General features: G+C 36.5%; 2 protein-coding genes across 14 annotated transcripts in view; one reads left to right on the plus strand and one right to left on the minus strand.

Moving 5' to 3' along the window:
* METTL8 (methyltransferase 8, tRNA N3-cytidine) overlaps positions 1-6,755 on the minus strand; it is a 56,550-nt gene extending 49,795 nt beyond the window's left edge. For 9 of the 13 annotated variants that reach the window (XR_012056981.1, XR_012056982.1, XM_072932242.1 and 6 more), the window contains exons 1-2: positions 755-888; positions 170-282 (exon numbers count right to left, since the gene is read on the minus strand). Coding sequence is in view for 10 of the 13 variants with exons in the window: in XM_072932242.1 (XP_072788343.1) it covers positions 170-174 (5 nt within the window). In the remaining 3 variants the exon portion in view is untranslated. The other 4 variants (XM_041717655.2, XM_072932241.1, XM_041717654.2 and 1 more) reach the window with 4 other exon arrangements.
* DCAF17 (DDB1 and CUL4 associated factor 17) lies at positions 1,001-20,102 on the plus strand. The gene is made up of 14 exons (XM_072932239.1): positions 1,001-1,398; positions 2,614-2,717; positions 4,604-4,694; positions 5,612-5,754; positions 6,549-6,627; positions 6,767-6,856; positions 8,903-9,010; positions 9,486-9,591; positions 12,784-12,926; positions 14,291-14,400; positions 14,794-14,881; positions 16,425-16,508; positions 17,883-18,038; positions 18,808-20,102. The coding sequence occupies exons 1-14, from the start codon at positions 1,390-1,392 to the stop codon at positions 18,931-18,933; spliced, it is 1,437 nt and encodes a 478-aa protein (XP_072788340.1). The 5' UTR covers positions 1,001-1,389; the 3' UTR covers positions 18,934-20,102.
* Positions 20,103-27,685: the final 7,583 nt, after the last annotated feature.

Below are 27,685 nucleotides of genomic sequence, written 5' to 3' on the forward strand. Positions count from 1 at the left end.
AGCAACTGCGACCACTGTGTTTGTGTTTAGCTCCCTTCAAGCAATAATTGCAAAGCAACAGAAATTTAAACGACTCTCTTTTTCCTTCAGATCAGTGAAGATTCAAGGTTCCACTGAGATCCTGAAGGACAGATATGGGCACACAAAAACATCAGCAACTTTTGATTACCGCATTTGGGCGCTTGGCCTCTGGCAAGGAAGAGAAAAGAGTCTGTCCACAGACTTCAGTTGCTCTGCTGGCAAGTAGCGATTGATGACCGTGAAAGCATTTGGGATGTAGCTCTAAAATACAAAAAGGAAGTGTCATACATCTTAAGAAGTTTCTGTTGACTTTGGAGTTTTAAACGGGTTTCAACCAGTCCCTTAACCTTCGCCCCAAGTCCGAGTGCACTCAATCCCACACTGCCGTACCCAAAGAGGCTCACGGCCCGTGCCCAAAGGCTCGCAGGCGCCAGGCCGGGCGCTCACCCCCGGGAATGCCCCACGCCCAACCCCGAAAGCTGAGGTTTACAGCAGGAACATTTCAAAAGAAAGAAGATACCAGTTCCCACTTCTCCTTAACTAGCTACCACTAACAAAACTTTTCTGATTTAATTGAGAAAACAACGGGTAAAGCGTTTCCACTTGCACGCTCCGCATGCCGAGCGCCCGCATCCTTCAGCGCAGGATGGGCTGGGAGCCCGGCCGGGGCAGAGCTCCCGGTGCGCGGGCGGCTGCGCGGTACCGGCCGGCAGCCGCTGCCGGCGACTCTCACCGAGCCCGGCGCAGCGCCTGCTCTGCCCGATCCTCGGAGCGGTGCCTTATCAGCGCCCACGCCGCAGCGCTGCCGTACGGTAGGGTGACCCCGCTCCGCCGCCGGCCCGGCCCGCCCAGGAGCGGCGGCGATCCGCGGGGCGCGGCGGGAAGTGAAGTCCGGGAGCGCCGCGCGATCCGCCCTCGGAAAAACTACAGTACCCGGCGGGCCGCGCGGGAGGCGGCGCAAGGCTGTCCCCGCCCGGCGTCTGCGGAAACCGGAGCTGCGGCGGCACCGGCGGAAGGCCTCGGCTTGCCTCGCTCGGGAGTCAAGGAGCAAGGCGCCGTTCGGGTCTTTTCCCGCTTCGCTTCACCTCTCGCCGGGCAAGGGCGGGGGGTTTGAGAGAAACCCGCCGCGGGCCTGGGCCTGCGAGGCTGCACGCCCTGCCGAGAGCGAGCCTGGAGCGGGGGAGGAAGGCGATCCCGGCCCGCGGGCCCAGAACATGCCCGCAGGCGGCCGCCGGCGGGAGCAGGGCCGCCCTCCGGGCGTGCGGCGTGCACAACGTGTGCCGCCTGCTCACCCGCAGGGCCCACGGCTTCTACGCCAGAGATGCCGGTGTCGCCCACAGGAAGAACCTGGGACTCCTCAGGAGGATCATGTGTCAGGTAATCGGCCGCCTTCCGGCGCTGGCTGCAGCCCCGCGCCTTCGGCCTTTCAGCCGAGGGGGCTGCGTGCCAGTCCTCGGCCCGGGTCTTCGAGAGGTCCCGGTCACGTTGGAGAGCAAGTTTGGGGAGAAAAAGGGTGCCTAATTATTTCACAAGGTTCAGGCCTAGAAATGTAGAGAGGATTGTGCAAAACTTGCAAAGGCACTCGTGTATCTAATAATTGTGTTAGAATTCAACTTTTATGAGATTTTATATCACCTATTTCCCTAAGATGGCTTCGTATTTAGTACTGATCTTAAATTCTTCGTGCTTCATGCTGAATTTGAAAGGAGTTCGCATAATGAGTAATTGGCAGAGATTTTTCAGGTAAACATAACCCCAGTTCTCAGTGAAACTGATGTTACAGAAAAAATTGGAATTAAATCAATTACAAACTGAAGTGAACTCTTTTTTTCTTTTTTTAGTCAAAACAATTTCTGCTTCCATACAGTAGTTGATAGAAATACGTTGGAAAATAACATGGAAGTGAATTGGCAGTTATATTGAAAATACATTTATTGGAAGTCAGCTGAAGTGTCTACTTATGTAACTAGATCAATAGGTGTGCAGTGTTTACTGAAATAAAAATAAGTACATCTGACACACACTTCTGTTTTCTAAGACTGGAACCTTTGTTAATGGCATAGAGCTCCTGATATCTCAAATGCATGCAAGAAGCTTTAATGTGAGCAGTTTATTTCATTAACATTTTGGACACTTATTGCAAATAACGGTAAATACATTTTTCTGCCTTTCACACCAAACTCCACCAGCAGAATGGAATTAAGTGTTCAATAAATCAAATTACATATAAAAGAATCTTCGCATAATTAATCTGGGGAGTTTAGTCCTTGATTTCAAAATCACTATGGAAGTTTAGTTGCCAGTTTTAATATAGGCAAGTTAATGACAAAATATTCCTTACCCCTGCTGTAAAGAATAGCTGTCCAGAATAGCTAATTAAAAATATTTTAATTTGATCTTTAAAAAAGACAACATTTTCTTATGAAAGGTCTGTTAATTTTATTTATAAAAACCAAGTAAGATTCTTTCTTGTGTATTCAGCAGTAAAATTTTAATTAAAGTAAGGTATTAAGTTGCAGGAGCCAAATAAAATATTTTCAGAAGCAAAGTTTGTTGCAAACGGCTATCACTGTTAAAACTATTGTGTTTCAGGAAAGTACTAAATTCAAGAATGTTTGGACAACTCATTCTGCATCTCCTATTGCATACGAAAGAGGAAGAATTTACATGGACAATTACCAATGCTGTATTACCAGGTAATACATTTGCAATTATGAGGTACTGACTTACAGATTTGAGATTGATTCTGTCTCATATTGCTAACTTTACTCATAGCTGCTGTGAATTAAATGGAGTTTACCTGGGAACAAAAAATAAGCGGGTGATAAATCTTTGGTTTACAATCTTTGAATTACATTTAGATGCTGTTGTATCTTAATGTGACACCTACTTTGGTTAAAAAAAGCCTGATCTTTCTGGTGCAGTATAACCTCATCTTTCAGAGCAGGAATGGAAGATTAACACAATTTTCTAGTCTTGCACTAAAAAGCCAAATGAACAGTAGTTCTTTTTAATCTGGCAACCATCACTGTGCTAAAGCGTGTGTTACAGAATCAGCCTATGTAACCAGCTTGGTGCTATGTGAATTCTGTATAAAATAAGTAAATTATTTTTCATGTAAAAGTACAGCTTGCAGTATGTGCTAATTTTTGCAAATGTATTTTGTAGATAAATTCTCTGATCTAATATGTTCTGTTCCATGATCAGTTGCAGAGAGACAGGTTAGGAGGCAGCACATGGAGGGATAGAGGACAGGAAATCTGTGTGCACCAGCCCTTGACCTTGCCTGTCCCTACTGTGAGGGAGGGCTGCATGGCTGAGGAAGCTGGGGACAGAGCAGTTTTGAGATAGTGGTTTATCCTGACAGACTAGTTATATTTTATGTATCATATGACACTAAGAGTCAATTAAGTTAATCTATCACCCACAGCTGAGATCTAAATCTGCTTTTATTCCTACATTGTCTGAATGTTTTCAGTACTGGTTTAACCTGTCTAACATCTTTTAGGTTTTTCTCTGTGTCATCCTCTCCCAGAGGGCAAAACTGTGCACAGTACAAAGCTTTTGTTTTATTGCCTTGTTCCCAACATGGAAATAAAACTCAAAATAATTTTAGTAAGGAGGTAATATAAAAGGGGATCCTCAATGAAGGCCTTCAGAGGCAGTTATGGAAAGATGTCCACAAAAGCCCACCCTTACAGGGATGAGTACACATTTATAGGTTTTAGGATATTGGCATAATTGATAAAAAGCCCCAGTTAGGAGGACAAGTGGTGATGTAATTCCACCCCACAGGCCAAGCCCCTTCTCTGGAGCCCCCTCAGTACAAGTTGTACTTTATCCATGAAAATGTATCTCCAAGAGTTGTTCTCAGCCTTGGTTCCCAGGTAGAACCAAGATAGCACTGGGGCCTCGTACCTCCTAGGGCTTGGAGTTCTGGAATTTGTTTTGTCTTTCTGCCTAGGGAAAGGCCATGGAAAAGTACTGGTAAAGCTAGCTACTAATACAATAGGTGACAGAGTTACAAATATGTGTATGAAGAATACAGAGAATATATAAAAGGAAAAAAGGCAAAACCCAAATGGCATCAATTTTAATTAGCAGAGAGTTTTTTTAAATATCTGAACATGATGCCACACCTTTGTTATAAAAGGCAGCATTGGAAGAACTTCAGGGGAAGGTTCCAGGATGATCCATGTTTTTGAGTTACTTTGTTTTCTTCTTAATGTATATCACTAGAGCAAGAATGTTACTAAGTTGGCTACTTAAAAAAGTAACTATTAAGCTTGTTACTTTAAAAAAACCCAACTCAAAACTAAAAGTAAACCTGAAACTAAAAAAAGAAAAGCAACCAGACCAAAAGATTTAGAGAATATTAGCTTTTAAATATTGCGCTATATTAACTTGTTTATTAGGCCTTATTTTGAGAGCAATTTCAGGTATGTTTACAAAGTAAAAATGAGATGTTTATATTTCTGACCTGCCTAAGGAGAAGGTAAGATTTATAAAACTGTATGAAATTACTTGTTGATAGAAAGTAGTCTATAAAACAGACTAATGATTAGCAATCATTTTCCTCTAGCATTGCACAACAGCCAAGACTAATTTATCAAAAGTCAAAGTGTGCCAAGTCTGAAAAAATAGAAGATGCTTTATTATTGGAATGCCCACTGGTAAGATTACTTTTTGCTATAAAATTTTTGTGCAAAATACTAAATTAATATATTTTGATGAAACATTTAGAATGGAGTGCTTTTTCTTTCCACACTATTTTCTCAATGTTTTTATGGGTTAGGTCATTAAGGGTTTGCAACATGTGCCCAATTTCTATTAACTGAACATTTAGAGGTATATTTCTCTGAATTTCTCAATAGTGCATTCACATGTTTCTTTCATAAGTTTTCATGGAAGATTTTAAAACCAATGCTTTTATTCTTATGCAATGAATTCTTAATTTCTTAAAATAAATTCTACTTATACTTTTCTTTATTTTTTAAACAGCAAGGACAGTAGCTGGGAGTTTCAGTTTTCTTCAGATCTGTTGACATTAAAAAAAAAAAAAAAGCAGATACACTGGAGGCCCATTGATGCAACCCTGCCCAAAAACTCCTCTACTGTTTCTACTTGATAATTATATAATTCTCTCCTTCACCCAGTGTCAACAGAGCTTAGAAATATTAGCCCTATCCTTGAGGTGCCTAAAACTAAAGCAGTGTAAATACCATTTGTAGCAGTTACTGTTGAGTTACTACTGAATATCTTCTTTTGAAATACTTAAACAATTTTCTCTTCAAGATTGGTATCAGTTCGATCAATAAGCAGTTAATTTTTGCAAGGCAAAGATTTTTTAAAGGGTTCCTTTTCTAGAAAATGTAACTGTCTTGCAAAAAATGTGACAGCAGATTATTTATGTCATAGGTAATTATTTGTTATAGACATGAGCTTAGAGATACTGATCTGATTAGCAGGCAGCTTTCCTCCTTCAGTTTTTGAGGAAATGTGTATTTACTTTCAGGTTCTTCTGACTTTGTCAAAATGTTTTGTATCCTCCTGATACAAACGTTTTTCTAATAGCCTTTTTTTTATGTAGGGGGAAATGCTACCGAGTCCATCAGATTATAAAGCTTCCCTGATAGTCTTGACAGTGCAGAACTGGCTTCTGCGTCTCTCTGCTGATAGTGGAGAAGTACTGGAAAAAGTGTATCTTGCTGGTTCCTGTTGCAAATTCTTCAGGTATTAAACAACAACTAGGCTTTATATCATTAACAGTCAGTAGTATATAGTGGAGAAGGAGAGCTTAATATAATTAACTGTGATTAGTACTATAAAGGAGAAGGGGAATTGTGTTATTTTAGTACTACCCATGGCTGACAACAGGCTTGTTAATCTAGAACATTACCTGGAGTGCTGTTCCTGCATGCACTTACTTGTAGAAGAATTTCATTTACTTTAGTATTATGGTGTCAAATTTGGTATGAAGTTCCACAAAACCTAGCCTACTATTTGCTTTTCTCTAATAACTTTACAGCCTTTAGCATTGCAATGGCAACATACCAGGAGAGGACTTTAAAAGCTGAAAAGCAAACCTGATCAAACATACAAACAATGTTTGAAGTCTGAGTTGTTTTTAATTTGCAAAAGTTCTTCTCCATAGGATAGCCATATTTCTTTTAAAGCAGAGCAGTTACTGCTTCTGGTAAACTGCTTATTTTTTTGTTTTCGGAAAATAATATTTTCTTTAGACTGAAGGATAAGAAAGTGGTGATTATGAAGGGAAGGAGAAAAATTAAGATAGTGAATATTCACACTTTCCAAAGTTTTCTCACAATCCTATATGAAACAAGTAATTCCTAGTTCCATGGATTATTACATACAGCAAACATCTTGACCGCCTCTTCCAAATCAAATACTGAAGTTTGCCTGGGCACAGACATCTGCTTTGTTATAGTTGATTATATTTTATGTGAAGTAATACATTAATAAATGGTTTTTAAGTGATTAAGACAGGCCTTTCTTCTCACAAACAGGTATCTTAGCTGGGATACTCCTCAAGAGGTAATGATTGTAAAGTCAGCTCAGAATAAGCTCCCTGCAGCAGCACGGCAGGTAAATGTGTTGAAAAACTCATTTTTACAATATTGATTAAAAAAATTTACAAGCATGAAGATGGATGTACTTGATTATTATGGAAGAAGATAAAGATATCTTACCTTTAATAACTATATTCATTATTGTTCCTTCCCAGGCAGGGATCCAACAGTCTGTATTGTTTTATCTTGCTGTATTCCAAGTTTTGCCTCTTTCATTCATTGGAATGCTGGAAATAAACAAAAAGGTAAGTTAATTTCTTTAATAATATGTAATCTATAGTGTAGTTCTGTGATAGCTGTAGTTTGGACACTTATTTCAGAATTTCAGAAGTCATACTTACAGCTTGTAAAAGCAATTGAAACATTATTTAGCAGTAGTGTTCTCGTGTCTGATAGGGGCATTAGGGCAAATACTCTTAATTCTAATGACCAGAAGAGAAGATACAAATAGATTTGCTTACTAGGTTACTTTTTGACATGCAGCAGGACTTTAGCCTTTTCTTAGAACAATCATAAGAATTAGGGAATGCTAAAGTGTTTGTACATCTTTTTTCACCTCCTTGAAGACAGATGTGCCTCTGACCCAGTCCTTAATAGTCTATAAATTCTATATGCAATTACAAATATGTCACATTTTTATTATCACTGTTACTGAATGACAAAAATATATCTTGCTTTATCAGTCAAGAACAAACAATCAGTTCCGTTTCTGACCTATAAGTAAGGGTATGTACTTAGGAAGAAACTTTCAGCCAGATTGTAATTTTTACTGTTCTAAGTCAAGAAAGCTCTGGATACAACTTACACATGAAACAGCACAAACATGGAAACTGTGTCTTTTAGGGTCCAGAGTTACAAGCTGGAGTTTTAGCTGGTGCTAGGTTGGGTTGAGGCTGTAATTGAAATTGGGCCTGGCAAGTGAAGGCAAGGATTTAAACTTTTTCATTTGGGCCCATGAAAGCTTGGGGTACTGTGTATTGTTCTGTTCAAAATTAGCCTTTAGGACTGGAAAAAACATTACCAGTATCAAAGGTATTCCCAATCTGGTTAGGAATGGCATGCCAGATTCATCATGGTCATAGTAGGCAGAACATGTGAAAGAGCACTTCTTCAGCTGGGTTCATACCGAGTACTCATCAGAGAAATTGTAAAAACTGTAATGGACAGGGCAGCATTTGGGATGTGAGAATACCCCCAGCAGGAGGAGATGGCAAGCAGTGAAGGCAGTGCCAGACCTGACACAGATCAGTGGAATGTAACTGTTGGATTGGAGTTGGGGTTAGTGTTACTGCTTAAGGCTGCAGAATGCACCTCATACATCAGCTTTACTGAGATTATGTACCACAATACATTGTGAGTTCAGAGTGCCTGAGGTCTCAAGGATACAAAGGAGACTTTAGGGTTGGAAGATTATTAGAGTTTGTGTCTGAAAGACACTGAGACCTAAGCTAGCAAATGTGTCGAGAAAGAGCCATAAAACTAAATAAAAAGCAAAGTCTCAGGAGAACCAAACATCAGAAAATCACTGGTAGTGTTAAGATGCAGGTGTCTTACAGTTTCTAGGTTTCTTTAGTTGTTTATTGTTTTAAGCCTATTTTAACTGGTTTCATTGCTTTTTCACATAGTCAGATAGAAGAAAACTACATTTTCAAGCATATCTCCCTATCAGCTTCACATGTTGATATTTTTTTTAAATATTAAGAATTAGTCTGTGGGATTAGCTCAGTGATGTGTTAAGCAGTGGCACAAATGAATAGTGTATAATTATTTAAAAAGACAAGACAACTTCTCATGTATATATCTAATTTGGATTCAGAGACAACCCTGTACTCTGTGACAGCTGGATAATGTAGTTTTAGTACAGCTGTATGCAGTCATAGAGTTGTGATTAGACTAGTATTTTACACTGGGGATGAGGAAAGAACAGAAGATCTGAAATCAGGACTTTTAGATGAAGCTGCTAGTTTTGCTAACTTGGGATGCTGAATAATATAATCTATTCATGTATGATAATAACTGGGTAGCATGATATGAAGATATTTGAGAATTGATTAGAGCATGAATATGCTTGCAGAATATGACTAATGTAACATCAGGTGTTACTGCAGTGTAATGGATTAAAGAAACTCAGCAGAACAGATGAGTTACAGAAAACTTGAACACTGATCATAGAGTTTGGTCAGAATGAAAAAAAAAGTGATTGCAAAATCAAGGATGTAATGTCAGTAATTTGTGTTTTCTCTCAATTATTTCTTCTCTAATAGAATATTTTTTGCTTAATTTTATTCCAGATTTTTGGTAGTAGTGTGACAGATGTTGCTGTTTCTAATGGAATCCTGATTGTAATGTATAGCATGGGTCTGGTCAGACTCTATAACTTCAAGGCCATTTTGGAACAGGTAATTAAATAAAAAATTTTCATACAGTCCATGCTACTTTTGGGTAACAAGTCATAAATATTCATGTACTCTGTGTAAGTACATGGGGTATGTAGGTTCCTACCTAGATCTATTTACAGTCAGAAGATAAAAATGGACATGGTATCAGAAAAATTACTCGCAACAGTTACAGGTGGTAAAACTTAAGAGATACAGGGTCAGACCGGCTCTTCTGGGGAGTTATGTAAATGTTACACCAGATGTGCTTCTCTCTATACATCTAGTCTGTAGTTATAGATGATTGTTAAAGCCAGAAACTGATGAGCATGGGGAAGTTTGATCTCAAGCAGAACTGCAGTTAGACATATGAGTTTATATCCTTACAATCAAAAACCTCAAGCAGTATCTAACAAGATAAAGAATGCAGTAGTAACAGAGAGTAAAACTAAACAGCAAGTAAATATCTGTAAAGCTAAATTGTTCTGTGTCATTTTAGTTCATGGAACAACCATTTGCTTTGGGACAAGAATTCAACTGGAATGGTCAGGTGGGAAGTGTAGGAAAGTATCCGTTTGGTCTTCCATGTAACATTAAAATAACAGGTAATTATGATCTTTATATTGGTTTGACTGTGACTTTTATGGATTGATTGTGGCTTATTTCACACTAAGAAAAATATTAAAATTACTGTGCTCATATTGTGCTGTAGCTGTATTTCTGGATTTACATTGTAATAAAATGCACTTTGCTTTACTTCTAATTACAGTAATAATTATATGGGACACACCAAGAAAACTGTTAGAGCAACTAAGCTATCTGAAAAACTGTGTAATCACTGCATTAAATGGAAACCCCTTTCTTTATTTCAGAGATGCAATTGCTCTTGAGAAAGAGGAAGGACTAGGATATCTGTAGGTAGCACCCAGAAACAGAATATGGTATTTAAGTAAAACACGTGAGAACATTAACTTGCAGAGGAAATTCAGAGACTGAATGCAGTTTGTCTGACTTGCATTTTGATATTCTAAGTTGTCATACATGTGCTGATTTCTGCAAAATGAATTATTGAGAAGAGAACAGATTATTAAAAACAATTCTAATGCCTCTAATGACTGCTTTCTCTAAAAGCAAACAGTGGCTTCTGTTGATGCATTTGAGAATTTGGTGCTAAGAATCTTAATGAATGACCAAAGCCTGAGACTTCTTTTGAAATTTCTTTTCTTACTTCAAAAATACATTCTCACAAGCCTACACTTGAGGCATCAAAAAAAATTTAAAAGGCTGCTTTCACAAATATCAAAAAATGTATGCATTTATTTATTTAATTTTGAATGTTTCTGCATTAAATGTTTGGTTTTTTTTCAGGTGATTGTGCACATAAAAATGTCTTTTTTTTTAGAATGTCAGATAATAAGAGACAAATCAATCCAGATTTATATAAAAATGAGGGAGTACACAAAGATAAAATACAGACTTATATAGTGAAGTTATAATGCAATTTTTTATCAAAACAAAGCAATAGGCTGCTATATTTGATGTCTCAGCTTTTGCAAAGGGAAATCTTCCCCCATTTTTCTCTCCATCTCAATCTGTGAAGCCACCATTTAATGTTAGGGACCCGTGGAAAACCTGCTATGGGAACTATAATAGGAAGATTTGATCTCATGGCTTATAGATAATTGTGGTTTTTAGTTTTAAGATTTAAAACTAGTGTACTGGAGAAAACATTTTGATCTTTAATCATATTCAGGAATTCGTGGTTAGGAAGTTTTGAACCCATGATGTACATTTTTCATGCTTGCGTTTTGCAAATAGTTTCATTCCTGTGGTTTTTGAGTTGTTGTCTTTCAAGAATGAGATGGGCAAATGCTTCAGTGAGCAAGATCTTAGCAGTTTCAGAGTGCAGGCTTGTATTTACTATAATTTAACTGTGTGTAGTTTTCTTTCTTACTTAAGTCCTAGCCTCCCTACAGAAATTGCCTGAAGGGATGGGACATTATTACTGTACTGTTTTTATGGTATGAGGTACCCAAAAGGAATTGCATAGAGATCAAAACTTACCGTCTAAGATGTACTATGCTACAGCTCTTAACTGGTGAGGAATTGATTTTGGTCATAGTGTGTGATTTTCTGAATGGCCCAGAACTTAAAACTGTAGTTTGATTTATTGTTAGCTGATACAATAATTTCAGAAAAAAAAAAAAAAAGAGAGAAGGATACTCTCTAAAAACCTTTTCCTGGTGCTATTTCTTTGGTTTTATTTGCATGTAGAACACTTGTTAGTGCTGCTAGGAACAGCTTTGGTTTAGATAAGTTTGCAGAGTTTAAAGTAAGTGAACAAAGAAGCTCAACTGGAGATTGAAAACTGGCAAGACTTGGGAAAGGACTTGCAAACAATAAAACAGAAGGTGTTAAGCAACAAGAGCAAGTGACATAGAAGCGGGAATGACAGAGTTGAGGCAGCAGAATCACATTATCACAGTGGTTTAGGTGGCTGTGATCTTGCAAATCTTTGCTAAATGAATTTAAAACAAAGGCATGTTTTATAATAAGGCTCTGTTATTCAGTATTGATATACTATTGAGATACATTTAATTGTGTCATTTAGAAGGGACCTTAATATATAAACTTTATTTAAAAAGTTGTTTGGGTAAAATGTCACAAATTTTCTTAACTCATTTTTTGACGAATTTTTCCATTGGCAAAGAACTTATTCCATTCAATCGAAATGGCTAAGTTGATGGAAAGATGAACAAAGGAAGAGGAGAGAAGCACTCCATAAACATAATATGTGATGTCGTGTGATAGCACCATTGGCATTAGGATAATTAGCTAGACAAAGCAGGACAAGAACAAGTCAAAATTTTGATAAGACCTTTGGGACTCAAAGTGCAGATAAGAACCTTGTTCTCCTCAAATTCAGTTTGGATTTTTATATTTTGCCTGTTTAATTTCCCCTTGTAATTGTAGATTTTCTCCACGTTTTGTCAGTTTTTCCCCAGCTTTTCTCTGTATTATTAGAAAGACCTGATCTTCAGTCTAAAATTGATTCAGTTATAGCAGCTGTAGAAATTGCTTTAATTTAGCTAGTTGGCAGAAGTTGTAAAATTCATTTCATTAAAAATACCTCTCATTTAGTAAAAAGAAGATTTGTACTAATGCCCTAGTACATCTCAGTAATTTATCCCAACTGAACTGAAAGGAAAATTAGATACCTTTTGCCATTAATTGCAAAACATTCTATATTTTTATTGATTTTTATGAACTTGGCAACAGATTGCATTCATGGTGATCCACACTGTTTTGTTTTGTTACACAGAAGGAGAAAGAATATTGAGATTCTGCTATCTTCCTGCATTTAATTCTGTTATTTAAGGTTGCTGCTTGCTGTTTCCAGTTATCACTGGTTTCCTCAAAAGAATAGTGGCCATCTTGGTATGGTCTTTGATCTGTTCATGTGTACATCCTTTCTCAATCAGATGAACTGGAATATTTTAATTATTTGCTGTATCTTTGCTTGTAAGTCAAAGGTACTAGAAGAGTATTCAGCATCAAGATTGAGAAGGCGGTAACCCTCCTTCTGAAGGGAGGGAGGGAGAAAGGGAACTGCAGATGTGCTGGATGAGGTAGTATAGCTGGCATTGGAAAAGAGTTAATAGTTAATGCATTTCCACTAGTCTTCAAAAGTTCTGAAGAATTTAGTAGCTTTATTGGAATTTAGAATTGTAAGGATTAATGAAATGAATTGTGACTGTTCTGCTACAAATGGTGTTAACATTACTGAATATTTGCAGATACCCCACCTTTGCTATTTGAAGCATCTTCTCTGGAGAATGCATTTCAAATTGGAGGTTACCCTTGGCATTATATCATCACACCCAACAAGAAAAAACATAAAGGAGTCTTCCATATTTGTTCTCTGAAAGACAATACTTTGGTAATACATTCAGAAAGCAGCTTCTCTGAAATTATTTTGTATTATGTTTGTCTTCATTTCTTATTCTGAGTAGGTTATAATACCTTTATTTACCAGTGTAGTGTTTTTACAGGCTCATCCCAGTATGAAATAGCTATCCCATGGAATCATGTGTAAAATACTGCCTCTCATATTTCCTTCATCCCAATACAATAGTAGTGCAGTCAGAGCTACACAGCACTGTATTCATGACTTAAAAGTTAAGTCTCATTACCTGTTCCCTTGCATGGTAACATCCTAATGCAATTCTGACTAGTCAGCCTACTAAATGCTGACTACAAAATTATTTTAAATTTTATGATATTGCAGAATAAATGTATTTAATGTTTGTAGTTTAGACTTGTATCTTTCTCTCCCTAAAAAGATATGATTGCTCAGTTTAATCTCCTCTTCCTAGAAAGGTTTCATTAGTTAGTTTAATATGTTCCTAATTATTTTTGTTTATGTACTATTCATCATATGAATACTATTTTGTGTAAGCTCTCCATCTCAGCTTTTATTTTGAGTGTGGAATTGACCTGAAGATCATTCTGCCTTTCAAGCAACTTCTGGGCCTGTTAAGAGTTTCTTGACTAAATAAGTCTCATCTGTAAATGTCCTTATCTTCTTTGCTTGCCTGATCAATTATTTCCCTCCTTATTTTCAAAACTGATGTTTCACAATTGTAGCTGAAGATTAATTTTGATTCAAATGACCTTGCAGAATCGTTCCTCGTCTTTTTTTTTTTTTCTATGTGGGTTCATATATTTGGCAATTTGTATGATTGATGTCAGCTAAATTTAATAACAGAAAGCCACTGCCAAAATCCCGAGATTTTGACTGACTTGCATTTGATTGCTGAAATCACAAGGTATTTCAGGCTTACATGCTCCACAAATAATTTTCACTAAAGAGGCTAAGCCTGAGGATTGAAGCTCAGGTCAAACTCTGTGCTAATGTTTGTTGTATGTCTTAGCACATGCCATGTCTTGGATACTCAAATAGCTGGAATTGTTGAAGTGTTTGCACAGTGTAGGTTAAATCTTCATTCTGTTTAGTTTCAGGAGAGATAGGACAATATATAGCTAAGGTACAAGGTTATCACTTATTGCATATTAAAAATCTCAAAACCACTTCACTGACTATCTTGAGAATTGGAACTGAGTTTTTAAATTATTATTGCTGTTGTTTTTATTATTGTTCCACTGCCATCCTTTCTGGTAATGTTTAGGAGCAATACTTAAATCCTCATGGGGTATATAGTGAGGAGCTCAGTATTTCCTCTTTAATTAGATCTGTGAGACTTTCAAAATACTCATATTCTAAGCTTTCTTTTTCTTCTTCAGGCAAAAAATGGCATACAGGATATGAAATGCTGTTCACTTGAACCTGACTGGATATATTTCCATCCAGATATGTCAGGTAGAATAATCCACGTGGGACCAAATTTGATAAAGTATGAGCCTTTTTTACTCAAATCTTTGATTCATTAGAGAAGTTGCGTAGCTGGATAAATTTAGTAGTCTGATAATTTGCAGGCCCAAACACTCATCAGACTATAGAAACTATAAAATCTATTAATTTGTCAGAATCAAACATTCTTCTGGAAATATCTGCAGATTTCAGTGTAATGAATGTGGGCACTAGAGTCCACAGTTTAGATTTTTGTATGAAAAATACTCAAGGACCACTGTGTCAAAATTTCACTGATAAACATAAATTACAAAAATAATTCATTTCCATTTTATTTATTTACCATGTTTTAATATATTAGATTAAAAATATATAGAAATGTTGCAGTAAGTAGGTTAGAATACATGACTTACTTTGTAATTTGTTTCTTTTGTAGAGTCTTAAAGCTTAAGGAAGTTAAAAATCATGCAGATCAGATGGAGATTGCAGAAGATTTTACAATTGTAGCCAACAGAGAAAACTGTGTGAGTTTAGTGTCTGAGATCACAATGTGTGATTTTGAGCTATAAACAGGGGGTTTGCACATTGGCATTATCACCTTGTTTTATGGGCTTTATCCAAGGTTTGTTGAAAGACATGCTCTGTCTTCATTGGCCTTCAAGCAGTATGGAAAAGAATTTTGAAAACAGTACCACTTTCAGGATAGATTTCTGAAACCTTCAGTCTTCTCTTTAGTTTTCAGTGTTCTTTAAGGTGTACAGTGTAACCATGTATCATGGACATAAAACATACTTAAAAGATGGGGACAGATTTCATTCAAATGAAGGTGTCACCAAGTGATAATTGTGTGCATCTCTAGTGCTCAGGTAAGTTGATCATACGAATGCTAGAAATGTTTCAAGTCTCTCATAATTTAGGAGTAAGTATTTGTAAGACAACAAAGACACTTAATTGCCTCCAAAAGTCTGTCTTTTTCCTGGTCATGCATGCCTGTCATTCTCTTTGCATTTGTCTAACCCTTGGTGAGCCAAATCAGTGCTCTAAAGTAACAGAATAGCCTGGCAGAAAAGGTGAGTACTTTCTGCTTGCTTGTTTTGCTGAACTGGAGCAGAACAGGACTGAATCATCAGTGGATCAGAAGAGTGCAGAAAGGTAGAATCAAGTGTCAGAGGACGATTTAAAACTAGTGGTAGAACTGAGCTCTTTAATCACCTAAATTGTTTCATGAAGTGTTTTGTGATACAGAATCACAGAGACAATGTAATGTCAGAAAGGTTAAAGAGCACAAGTGAAAAACATTCTAGGTAGTGCCTGGAACTGTCATTTTGATTCAGCAGACAAGGTTATGTTTTACCTAAAAGTAAGTTTTTGTAGTTTGAATACTGTAAAATACGCAAATTTGTGATGCTAATTGTTATGCTTTTCCAGGAAAAAAGGTTTGTGTATTAAAAATCTTCACAAACTCAGGAGCAAAACTTGTATTGAATTAAAAAACTAAACACCAGGTCATCTAATAATTTGCCATACTGCTTTTAGAGAGTTGGGTAGGTAACTTCTATTATAGTAAGAAGAAAGAAATATGAGTTCTAATTGTGCCTATGCTGTGCTTACTCCTTTTGACTTCTACTAAGACACTGATAACCTATTTTTTTAATATTTCTGATGTTAATGAATACCAGTAGAGGTAACCATGGTGGTTTAAGATGCTGCTTTTCCCATCTTCTGGAAGTAAAAGTTTAGGAAAAAAATCGGTGGTGATTTAGCAGTCTTAATTCTCATTCCAGCATCTTGGTTCTAGTCACTTGTGTTCAAAAAATTATGGTAGCTGAGAACCTTTGCCACCTTTGTGGGACACCTCTGAATATGGGTAAATAGCAGTAATATATCAACTAAAGTCACCAAGTTAATGAACTCATAAATAAAACAGCAGCAGCACTACAGCTATGTGTATTTAATGAGTAAAATAAGGTCAGAAAGCAAAATACGTGGAACAGATACATTGTCAAATCGATAGAAACTGCATTGCTCCGAAGTCTAGAGACATTTTTTTTTTATGTTTCTCTAAAGGTGAACAACAATGTTACTGTAACAGCTTCTGGTCGAGTGGTGAAGAAGCGTTTTGCCTTGCTGGATGATGACCCAGAACAAGAGGTAACTGATGTAGTTAAGAGCACTTCATGGATTGTTTTAGTATTTAGATAGCCAAAAGCCCTTCTGGTTTCAGGTGCAGTGGGTGTAACCATTAGCTATGTATGTCCTTAAATTCTTTGTTTCTCTTCTCTTTGTCTTCTTCCAATTGCTTCACATGCTGTTTATCATCTTTTCTTCTTGGTCAGCATTTGAGCTTTGTGTTTTTTCTTTCTTTCAAGAACTAATTTTATGCCCCATGATATCATAATTCCATGTGACTTCAATGGCACAGAAAAGATATGTTAATGTGACAAACCATTACTCTTTTCTCCATTTCAATATCTACTTTGAACATTTCTTATAAAGTATTTTATGAAATAAAATAATCTTTTTCTTTTCCTCTGCTTTAGGATCCTCTTTTTTTTTTTGTAGTACCTCTGAAATTTATTTTTCTTTCCCAGTTACTTTGATTGGATTCTAGGATAAGGTATTTAACACTTTTCTTTTAAGTAACTGCTTCTTGAGATTGAAAACACCACTTGAGTATTAAAAGGTAATGAAAAATATTTTTAGCTCTCTGTTTAGAGCTGGATCTGTAATTGACATAAGCACAACAGGTAAAATTCATCAGTTTCTGGCAGTCACTCCTATTCTTTATTCTGAGGAAATAGATTTTATTATGGTAAAAATACAGCACAGTCCAGTATAACCCTTAAGGGTCTGCAGTTTATATCTATTCACTTTTTCCTTTTAACCATAATAAAAGTAATTGCACACGATTTTTTTTCCTGCTGTTACACTTTACTTGTGATTCCAATAAATGTTTTTACATTATAGAAGAAAAGGACTGGCTTGAATTTAGAGTATGTCACAGTGAGATAAAGGCAATTAAGGTTGTTCACAATCTTCAAATTTTGATGTCAGTTCTTCACTGACATATAATCTGTGGAGCAATAGAGAGATCTGAACAAAACATACAGATATTCATGGAATTACTCTAATGTACCTGCTCCCTCAAAACCGGTGATGGTTTAAAGCGACACTGTCTGTTAACATCTCTGCTTCAAGAGGCTAAATAGACTTCTTTAGCCACTTTGGAAGTACTTCTGTTTCTTATATGCTACATATAAAATACATGTACTTGCACATTAGGATTTTTCAGAACTCCCTTTTCTCCTGCTTAATGAATTTTGCTGAAATACCCTGACAACTCATGTTGGTAAAAATGCCTGTTGGGTACCGGGCTGCCAAAGTTTCCTTTCAGATGAGAAAACTTAAGAACTAGAATTTGCCCAATACTGCTTTCACATGCAGAAAAAATAGCTGTGCAATTTAGGTAGAGGGGAATGTGAATTTGTGTTTGATTTGTAAACTTGAGGTTTTGTTTCTCCTAAGACATTCAAAATTGTGGACTATGAAGATGAATTGGATTTATTATCCACTGTGGCAGTTACTCAGATAGGAGCTGACGGAAGAGCTCACCTTGATTTTCATTGCAATGAACATGGGAGTCTACTTAAGAGTATTCCATTAAAGGAGTCCTGGGATGTGGTGAGGAAAATTCTTGTCTTTTGTTCCCACTGTCATACTCATTCACATACCACTTCTGTTCATATTCCCAGCAGATATAGAAGTAGTGTTGCAAAGGGATGAGATTTGCATAAAATAATAATTACAACTCTAAAATTTTAAGTGCTCCATCAGACAGTAGTTAATTTACCTGAAAATCTCCATTATTTGAAATCATGATATTTTTTTTTTTTCCCTTGGTTGATTTGTTTGGGGTTTTTTTGGTTAGGGTAAGAGTTGTCTTTAATGTATTTCTGAAGTGTTTATCAACTTAAATACTCTATGGCTAGTTACGTCAGACTAACTTTTCAACTTGTAAAGAGTCTCCCTAGTTTAACTTGAAGTATTCATGCATAAAATAAAGGATGGACCTCACTGTATATATATTTGGGAAAATGGAATAGGCTGTCCATAGAGTCTAAGTTTAGGTGGACATCCAACTTAGATGGTCTGAAATTTTCAGCACTGTTACACCTCTTTTACCATTGACTGCATAGGCAGACTTGTGATCTTAAATTGGATGCTTTGAACTTCGATTCCTAAAATTGCGATGTGAGAAACCTCTCAAAGTTATAAAATTCTGTCCTTTATCTGGAAGAGTAATCTCTGTGTATCCACACAAAATTTCTGCCAAATCATGGAGTTCACTACTATTAAATATTTTTTTGTTCCTCATGGAAAATTATATGGATATTAGCAAGTTGTGGAAATAAAGACTGCAATCTGAACCTTTTTTTTTTTCTCATTTCAGACTTACAGTCATGAAGTTTACTTTGACAAAGACCTGGTATTACATATAGAACAGAAGCCTAATAGGAGATTCAGTTGTCATGTTTACCAAATGGTATGTGATACTGCAAGAGATGATGATTCTTAATGCTATACAAAAAACCAGAAAGGGTTTAGTACAAAAAGGAGGGAGAACTTTTGTATATATTTAAGCCATAAACACCAGCTACAGAGACTCTAGGATGCTATTTAAGGACACTGCAAGAGATGATGATTCTTAATGCTATAAAATAAACCAGAAAGTGTTTTGTAAAAAAAGGAGGGAGAACTTTTGTATATATTTAAGCCATAAACACCAGCTACAGAGACCTTTGGATGCTATTTAAGGACTCCATACATAGTAGTCAGCTACTGTTTTTCTGGCTGAATTTAATCGTAACATTTTGTACTAATAGGTAAGGTCTTGTTTCTTTTTTTCTTTGTGACACTGTACGCTTGCCTGTAGTTTATCATTGCTTTTCATGTATTCAGCTCATCATTAATGCTAGATGCAGCATTTATTGCTTCTCTTCAGCAATAGGATTGAAATACTGGAAATCAAGGAGAAAGACGTGGACTTACTTATTATCTACCATCTGCTATGATCTGTCTTACATAGTTTTACCTATGCAACTGTGATGATGCCTTAAGAGGCTACCTAAAACAGAGGCTAGACAGTGTTAAAGGAATAAAGTAAGTATTTATAAAAGGGCCTTCAAAGGATACACCTTGGGCAGCACAAGAGCCCAGGCGTGGCTCCACCCAAGATGGATGACGGGTCACATGTTTTCACACTTTTCTAAGTTTTGGTCCATTTACATACTGGGGTTAATTGTCCAATTACAGCTTCAGGTTATGAAGTCTCATCCTCTCAGATTGCTCTCCTCAATTTGCTGTTGTTTATACTTTTTGGGCCTGAAGCTGCAATGGTGTCCTTGGTTCTCGGGCTGGAAAAGGATTGTTTTGTCTAACAAAACTCTGAAGAGAACTTGCTAACTTTATATGAAGTTCAGAGTTATTTACTATTGCAGTACAGAATCTGGAAAATATGAAAGCTAAAACTTAAGGCATCACTAATACAAACTGTTAATTAATCAAAGTATGTAAAACTATCTAGGATAAATTTTGTATGTAGTATGGAAATTGTAGTGTTACCATTAAACCACTTAGACAAAATCCTTCTCTTGGTTTTGTGTGAGAAATAAAATCACTCAGGTTTGCTGGTTGTGTATGTCTTGGTTTAAAGAGAAATATTAATAAATTATGTATTTTACTGTATTTTTAATACACTTTATATGTTTTTACACATATATATATATATATATCCAAGCAATTCTCTGCCTGACCCTGTTAAGGTTCAGGAGTTGTTCAGTGTGAGCCAAAGCTCCCAGCTGTTCACTCTTGTTACTGTGTGCAGCCTGTCTGACACATTGGAGTTCTATATTCAGAATCTGCAGAATGAAAGCTTTCATTTTAAATTTAAAAACACCCACAAGAACAAAACACAGGCTGTACACTTCATGGTGATAATGATGGGCTCAGGAGCATAGTTCATCAGAAGAGAACTTACTACCATCACTGTCATCATAAGCATCGTAACTCTTAAGTGCAAATATTTATTTTTGCTCTGGGCTTTATTAATTAAATTGGATCATTCTAGATGATGTGAAGAGAGCTAGAAAAATGATTAAAATTTTCTACTGTGAGTTTTTAAAGAAAATTTAATGCAAAATGAAAAGTGAATTACAATTGTGGAAAGAAAAAACAACACAAAAAGGACATTTAAAAAGATCATTAAACAACAGTAGAAATTATGGGCAGCAGCAACACCCAACTTCCTTCCACCTTATCTTCCATAAGTTTTCACTTTGGGTCCAGGAGAGAATATCTGTCCATTACCTGCTATTTTATATGTAACTATATAAGTAACGTATGAAGGTGAAAACTAATATGAAGCTCTACTTTTAAGGCAGAAGACCCAACTTTTAAGCAGATACTTAAATTTTATGTTCATTGCTGTTTGCTTTTTGAAGCAGTTCCTCACCGAGAAAGACATGGAAACTTCATCATTTATTAAATAGTGAGTATTGTTCATGTGAACAGTCATGAAGACAAGCTGTAGCTGTCAGGAGTTTGCTCTGTGTCCTAGTGGCTAATTTTTATGCAATGGCAGACTTACAAAGTGAGAGTCGGCTAAATCTATAAGTGTACATCAGGTTTTTTGGTTTTGGTTTTTGGTTTGTTGGGGTTTTTTTTATGCAGCAATTTGTAATGACCAAAAGCAGTCCAGACTTCGATGAAGGTTGGGTCTTGTGTAAGAAATTCTATCACTCTAAATGCACACTGTGTTGCTATGCTACAGATAATGGCAGATACTCCATCCTGGCAGGTTCTACATAGACATTTTCATTCAGAAACAGAAGCGGTTTCTGTTTACTTTAAAATACCTTGAAAGCTATTTGAAAATACAGAATCCCAAACAACTAGCCCTGAAAACTTCTGAGTATCTTGGCACCCTACTTATGGTCTGGAACACACTAAAGAAGCAGAATCATTAAATGCTTATGGTTTGTGCTTTTCAAGCTGTGAGTTGCTTTCTGTACTTATGCAGAGACCCAGAAAATTCTAAAAATAAACTTGTGTTTAAATGGGAGGAAAATGCTGACCTCAAAGCAGTAGTTTTTAAACTTTAAAATAACTGTATCTACACCAAATACAAATACCCAGATGCTTGGTGGCAGCCTGCCCGAATTTAATGCTTTTACTTCAAGTTAAATTTCTAAACAAAACTCAGCCACCAGAGAAGAAGCTAGTACTTTACTTTGCCAGGAGATTTTATATGCAAACATTTTTTAGTCACTGTTGCTGGCAGGGGTTGTGTCAAGTTGATATTAAATGTGAATAAATGCATTAGATTAATTAGAGTAAGCAAAGACAAAAATTTTCTTCACTTCTCATAGACAGTATCTTAACTCCTTTATGATCAGGAAACCCATTTACTGATAGGTTTTTATTTTACACAAATCAGACTAAGGAACTGTTAGCATGAAATTGTGAGTACTCTTGCTTCCTGTGATTTTCAGGGCGTGCTTAGCACTCATGCCATGGTTACCAAGAGTACGCAGATAAAGCCTCAATTAATTACATCAAATGCAATTTCAAGTGCATCCTTTGACAGATTAAACCTGAAAGGCTTATGACCTATGCTGCCGTTATTTTCACTAGCACTAGATGACCAAGGGAAAAACATTATAATACAAATGCAGAGAGATGTAAATATGCAAGTGAACTCTTAATGTGAGGAAAGACTCAAATGTGTATTTCACACATAGAGTTGAAGGGATCTTGGCAACTTTTGCCAGCATTCACAATTAAGTAACTTCACCCAAACTTTCTGCATTTTCAGTGTGGAAAAATGTTTCTTTCTTCCTTGTTTTTTTTTTTTTTTTTTTTTTTTTTTTTTTTTTTTTTTTTCTGGATATGTCCAATTACTTTAACAGCACAGTTTCTTGCTCATTCTCATTTTGTTGTTTTTTTTTTCATCTCTGACTATTGAGAAAAATACTTTTCATATTACTTAACAGTAACTGAAGATTGCCAAAAACTCAACAGCAAGATTTTTTTTTCCTTATGGAACTGTAACAGCTATCCCACAGGAGGGAACAGCTAATAAATTAATTTTGTTCCCAGCTATAATAAAGATTGTTTAAAGGAATACCTGCTAGAAAGGACACCTGTGTAGGGTGGCATGTAATCCAAGTGCTTTCTGAAAGAATAGTTGTGAGGAACTGCTATTTGCTGCTTAAAGCAGGATCTCTGTGCACTCTGCCTACAAAAAGCAAAATGTTGGTCTAGTAATTAAAAAGGTGAATTAATGTTGGATTTCACCAAAGGTTGTTTGAAACAAACTTTCTGCTGTTGCCAGAATGAACAAATCCTAAATGGTAAGTGCATAAAAGGACAACCAGAAAAGAATATACAGAACAGCAACTGAGTTCTAACTGACAGGTATTACTACACTGCAAAACTGTTAAAGAGCTTATTTTTTCTGGACTTTATCTGATATGTCTGTAGCAATGCCTCACCAATAATAACTGAATTGTATCAACAATTCAGAAAGGACCACTTGAAGCTCTCTGTTTGATAAACTTGGCATTTCTACAACTATGGTATTTATTTCTGCTTTACTGAAATTACAAAATGATGACCAAAATCTTCAGGTTATTATGTTCTTACAGAATATAGAAAGAATTAGATAGAATATAGAAAATAATTTTATGTCAGTGCATTCAAATATTTCAAGATTTAATAAAGTAGTCAAAATGCTTGCTTTGGCTAATAAACGATTAACACCTGCAATAATAGATTGCATTTTTGGGGGTGTTGGTTTTTTTCACAAAAGGAACTAGGTATCCTAGCAGAGTGAAGAGTTACAATAATGTGATTGCTAAGAACTGCTTGGTATAGCCTAGTAACTCATTTAGTAACCTGGGAGTACAAATGCCTGAGTGGAGAAGGAATCATGTTGTTGAGAACATGATATTTTTAGGGAAGAGTAAGGGCACATTCTTCTCAGGAAGAAAAAAGGAAACATGTGAGGGAAAGCTAAAATTCACTGGAATTACTCCACAAAGTGACTCAAGAACTCTGGCTTACTTGAGATGCTGCAGGAGCAGCAATCCATTCCACATGATAGGCTTGCAGGCTCTCCAGACAGTCTCCAGTAACAGCTGCTTGCCAGAAGACAGGAAAATTATTCTGTTAACGTGTTTACTTGGATGTTCCATAGTTGGACTCATACCTTGGCAATTTTCCCTACCGTATCTGCAGTCAGTCTCAGCTTTGGATGTTGCCTGCCTCTAACATGGAATTTGCAGCATGGTTGCACACATTTTCATGCTCTGGAACAGTGGAAATCTAGGAAACTCCTGAATGCTGACACCATGCTCTTCCTATTTTAGCCCTTTGTAATGCCACTGCCTATTTTTTTTTTTTGTACTGCCTGAAAACTGGCTTGATTTTATGGCTGTCTTAGGAATGTTTTGTTTTGTGGACCAAAGCAGCATACTTCCAGCATCTCTACTTCAACAGAACCCACTTTTTATTTTCCACTTCACCATGAATCTCAATGACTAGAGAGAGGACAGAGAGCAAAAATGGGATCCCAAAAATGCTAGCCCTTTATTTGTATTTGATAAATATAGCTGTTTAGAGACCCAGGTGGAATTCCCCAGCCTAGAAACTTAAAAGATATGAAAGAGTGACTTCTCTTGACAAGATTTGCTTTGAGCATAAAAAGAGTGAGTGCATATCTTGCCTTGTCATTTGAGTATATGGCAAGACTGGTGAGTGGTAGGGAAGAAAATAAGAAAGCAGAAGCCAAATAAAAACTGAAAGCAGTAAAACTTTATAATCTTGCTTAGACAATTCCAACTATCACCCCACAGTTCCACAACTTCAAAAAGTTTCTACAAAATAATTATTAGAAAAACATCCTACAACTCACAGAAGCAAAATGTTTATAGATTGAAAGAGTTTCATTGCAAAGGTAATGACTGGCCTATGACCAACATAACATTCTGGACAAAAGGTGCACTATGTGCCGTATTTTATCTCAGCAAAAGCTACTTCTAGGGTGGAGAATAACTAAAAATCATTTATTGCAAGAATCTTCCTCCATAATCACAATTTGCAGTTTGCAAAGACAAATTAGAGATGTTCTCAATAGCAAAGGTCAAATGGTTCTGTTGCTTAGGCACAGAACAAAGTACCAAAAAGAGTAAAAGGATCATTCTGGTTTGTTTGTGCCATTCAAGCACTAATTACTTTAATTCCTTTGTCTTAATTACTCCTGGTAAGATAACTTCTACACAGGTATTTCTAAAGCTTCCATAACAGTCAGTTAAATTACCTGCCAGAAAAAAACTGACTAGACAATCTCAGCACTTTTGTTTGTTTACAAAATGAACAGCCACCACGTTTCTGAAAAACTCATTCAAATGCTTTAAGGGATACTGTAACTTATCTGGAATATCCAGGTCTAAGGCTTAGATCTTAAACGACTTATTGTTGGAATCCTGGATGCTGAGAATTTTAAATGTTCTGTGCTTAAAGGCACAAAACCACAAGAGAACACTGCATTTGACCAGAGGTTGTGGAACAGGCTTTTAAAATTGATTAATAGCACTGGTATTATGGGTGTGTAGTTGGTTAAAAGTCTGTAATATCACAGGATGGAAAACTTAAGAGTTAAGGATTTTAGAAGATAGAAATAAATATGAAGCAAGATGGAGGTTTTAGGATGGAGGCAGGTTGTTCTTCTTTACCTTTTTCTTCCTTCTTCATGGGTATGGGTGATGTTTTGTGATTGGACAGAAAAGTCCACATTGTGGACTTCAGGACATCAGTTACTGGGTTAAAAGGGAAAATAATCTAGGTGTCCTTTCTTAATTGGATAGTTTAGTTTCTAAAGACCTTGTAACAAGAGTTAGTTAGCCATTTTGTGCCTTGCTAATGAAAAAGCTGCCAAACTCACGGTAGTGAGACTGTAATATAGATAAGAAATAATAAACACCTGAGTCCGAACATGAAATACCATCTCAAGTGCCTTCATTCCCGACCTCGAGAAATCGATTACTTATCCAGCATGGAAAGAAAGATAAAGGTGTAGCTGGTAAAAGATACTCTAATGTTATTCTAAGTACAGCTCTGACAAATCAGTTATTGGTCACTTGAAACTAGAAACATTTCCTGTATTAAAAATTTACATCAGAAGCACAAAATAATGGCCTATGGTGACATAATGTGTTGCTTAGATAGGCATTTATGTACACTTATGTTTAGGCTGCTGCTCTCAAAATGTATGAATGGTATAGCAATGATGACAGCAGTTGCCAAGTACCTTACATGTAATACTGGCAGGAATCCATTGCTATCTCTTAAAAATATCTGTGAATCTTTGTTTCATAGGTCTTATTTTGTCTGTCTACTTTGAAGTTCTTCCTGAAGAAGAACTTCAAAGTGGACAGAAGTCTGAAGTCACAGTTAACCTACATCTGACAATGCAGCAACCCAAAGAAAGAAATGCATGTTAGATCATGTCCCAGCAGAACTGCTAAGAGGAAATACACACTGACAGAGTTGGTAATGTATTGGAAAAATATCAGTGTCTCTAGGAATCTCTGGAAAAGAGGAGGGAATTATGAACTGCTGTAGAACCTATCCACAGTAATGATTAACAAAACCAGGTGTTCATTGATCTCCTTGCATCCTTGCAAGGAGACTTGAAAGCCCTATGCAGGGTAGTTTCATTTTTATGCCAGTGGGGGTTTATTTTCCAGATTATCAAGTGCGTCATTCAGCCCTCAGCAGTCAACTGTATCGTGTTCAGTTCCCACCGCCAAGTAAACATGAAATCCACTCAGACATCGTAGCTGTGCTAAGGATTGTTTCTTATTCTGCACCAATCTGATATTTGCACCAGGTGGCAAGAGGTGGAAGAACAGGAAATGCGGAGAAATACAGATCAGAATTACTAATAGTGCTGCCTGAAATTTTTTCTGCATATGTTCCATAAAGAACATTTCACTTTGTCTAACAAATTATTTTGCACTTTGTTCTAGTTTGGCTTATTTAACAATCTCTAAGCTTTAGAATTTCTTCAATTATATTAAAAAAAAAATTTGTTCATCATTACTTGGTAAAACTAGGCTTCATATTCAGTTCAATAGAATTTTGTGTCTGCTCTTGCTATTTGCAGCTTTAAGAGGGTAAACCAGTTTGAGCTATAGGAATTCACAAAAGTCTTCTGAGAGATACAGTTTTAGCTTAAGTAAAATCCACTTGAGTAGAAGATTCCTAAATGGGACCGTTGGGATACTGGATGTAATCAAAGCTTGTTGAAATCAGTGGGAACTGAAAACATTTTGCAATTGGGAGATTTAGGTTCACAGAAGGCAAATAAAAATAAACATTTATGTCAGTTTTTATGCTTTATAGAGACAAAAGTAAAATTTTTCTGACCACAGTACTAAGATGACCTGTGTGCCTCATAAACTAATGGCAATCTGGCACCCTGGCAGGATTATGCATGAGTACATTCATGAGAAAATTTAGGGCTTGGATCTTCTCTTAGATGCTGTGACTTGCGAAATTTAACAATACAAATGTTCTACTTGCCATTGTGAGTAGGATGAGCAACCAGTTAAATCCTGAGGGCAGGTCACACCAAATGCATGCAAACTAAAGCTAAATATGTATATACAAGTGCCGCCCAAGTCAAGCCTTTCTTTAAAACATGCACCACCCTCCAATCTGGCTTGGTCTTCATGTCCCTATGTAGATATTTCCAACACTTTAGGACATACAGTGTCTGAACTGGCAGTATTCCACTGATATTATTTTAAGTTTCATAAAACCATTTCCTTTCATTTTCTAGGCTTCACTTTAAGTGTGAGATACCAGAGAGATCAAATTCTAGCCAGAGTAGACAGTATTTATTTTTCCTCTCAACCAATTAACAAGCTTCTAATTCATATGTAGTTCAACACTACATATATTTTTAAAGTAAGCTAATAAAATACAAGAAAATTAGTGCTGAATATATGTTTGGGCATATCCTCCTACCACATTTGACAGGCTTCAGAGCCAGCTGAATATTCTACACCAAAACAAAAAGTAACTGCTGACTACATGATTTGACCAAACTGGTCTAATCTATCATGTTATATTTTGGCAGGTCTACTGTCTCTTTTGCAATTCTGTTTTTTTTTTCCTTCTGTTTTCCTCTCTAACTTCCCTGCAATGGGCCTTTCCATACCTATTGGAATTGTCTAAGTTTTATGCATTCCCTTTCTTTGCTA

Source organism: Taeniopygia guttata, chromosome 7 (assembly GCF_048771995.1).
Source record: "Taeniopygia guttata chromosome 7, bTaeGut7.mat, whole genome shotgun sequence".
Taxonomy (NCBI): Eukaryota; Metazoa; Chordata; class Aves; order Passeriformes; family Estrildidae; genus Taeniopygia; species Taeniopygia guttata.

Excerpts from the sequence above, each read along its gene's own strand:
- DCAF17 (XM_072932239.1), top strand. Across the intron at positions 4,695-5,611 it reads TATTATTGGAATGCCCACTG|GGGGAAATGCTACCGAGTCC; the intron begins GTAAGATTACTT and ends TTTTTTATGTAG. Across the intron at positions 14,882-16,424 it reads TAGCCAACAGAGAAAACTGT|GTGAACAACAATGTTACTGT; the intron begins GTGAGTTTAGTG and ends GTTTCTCTAAAG.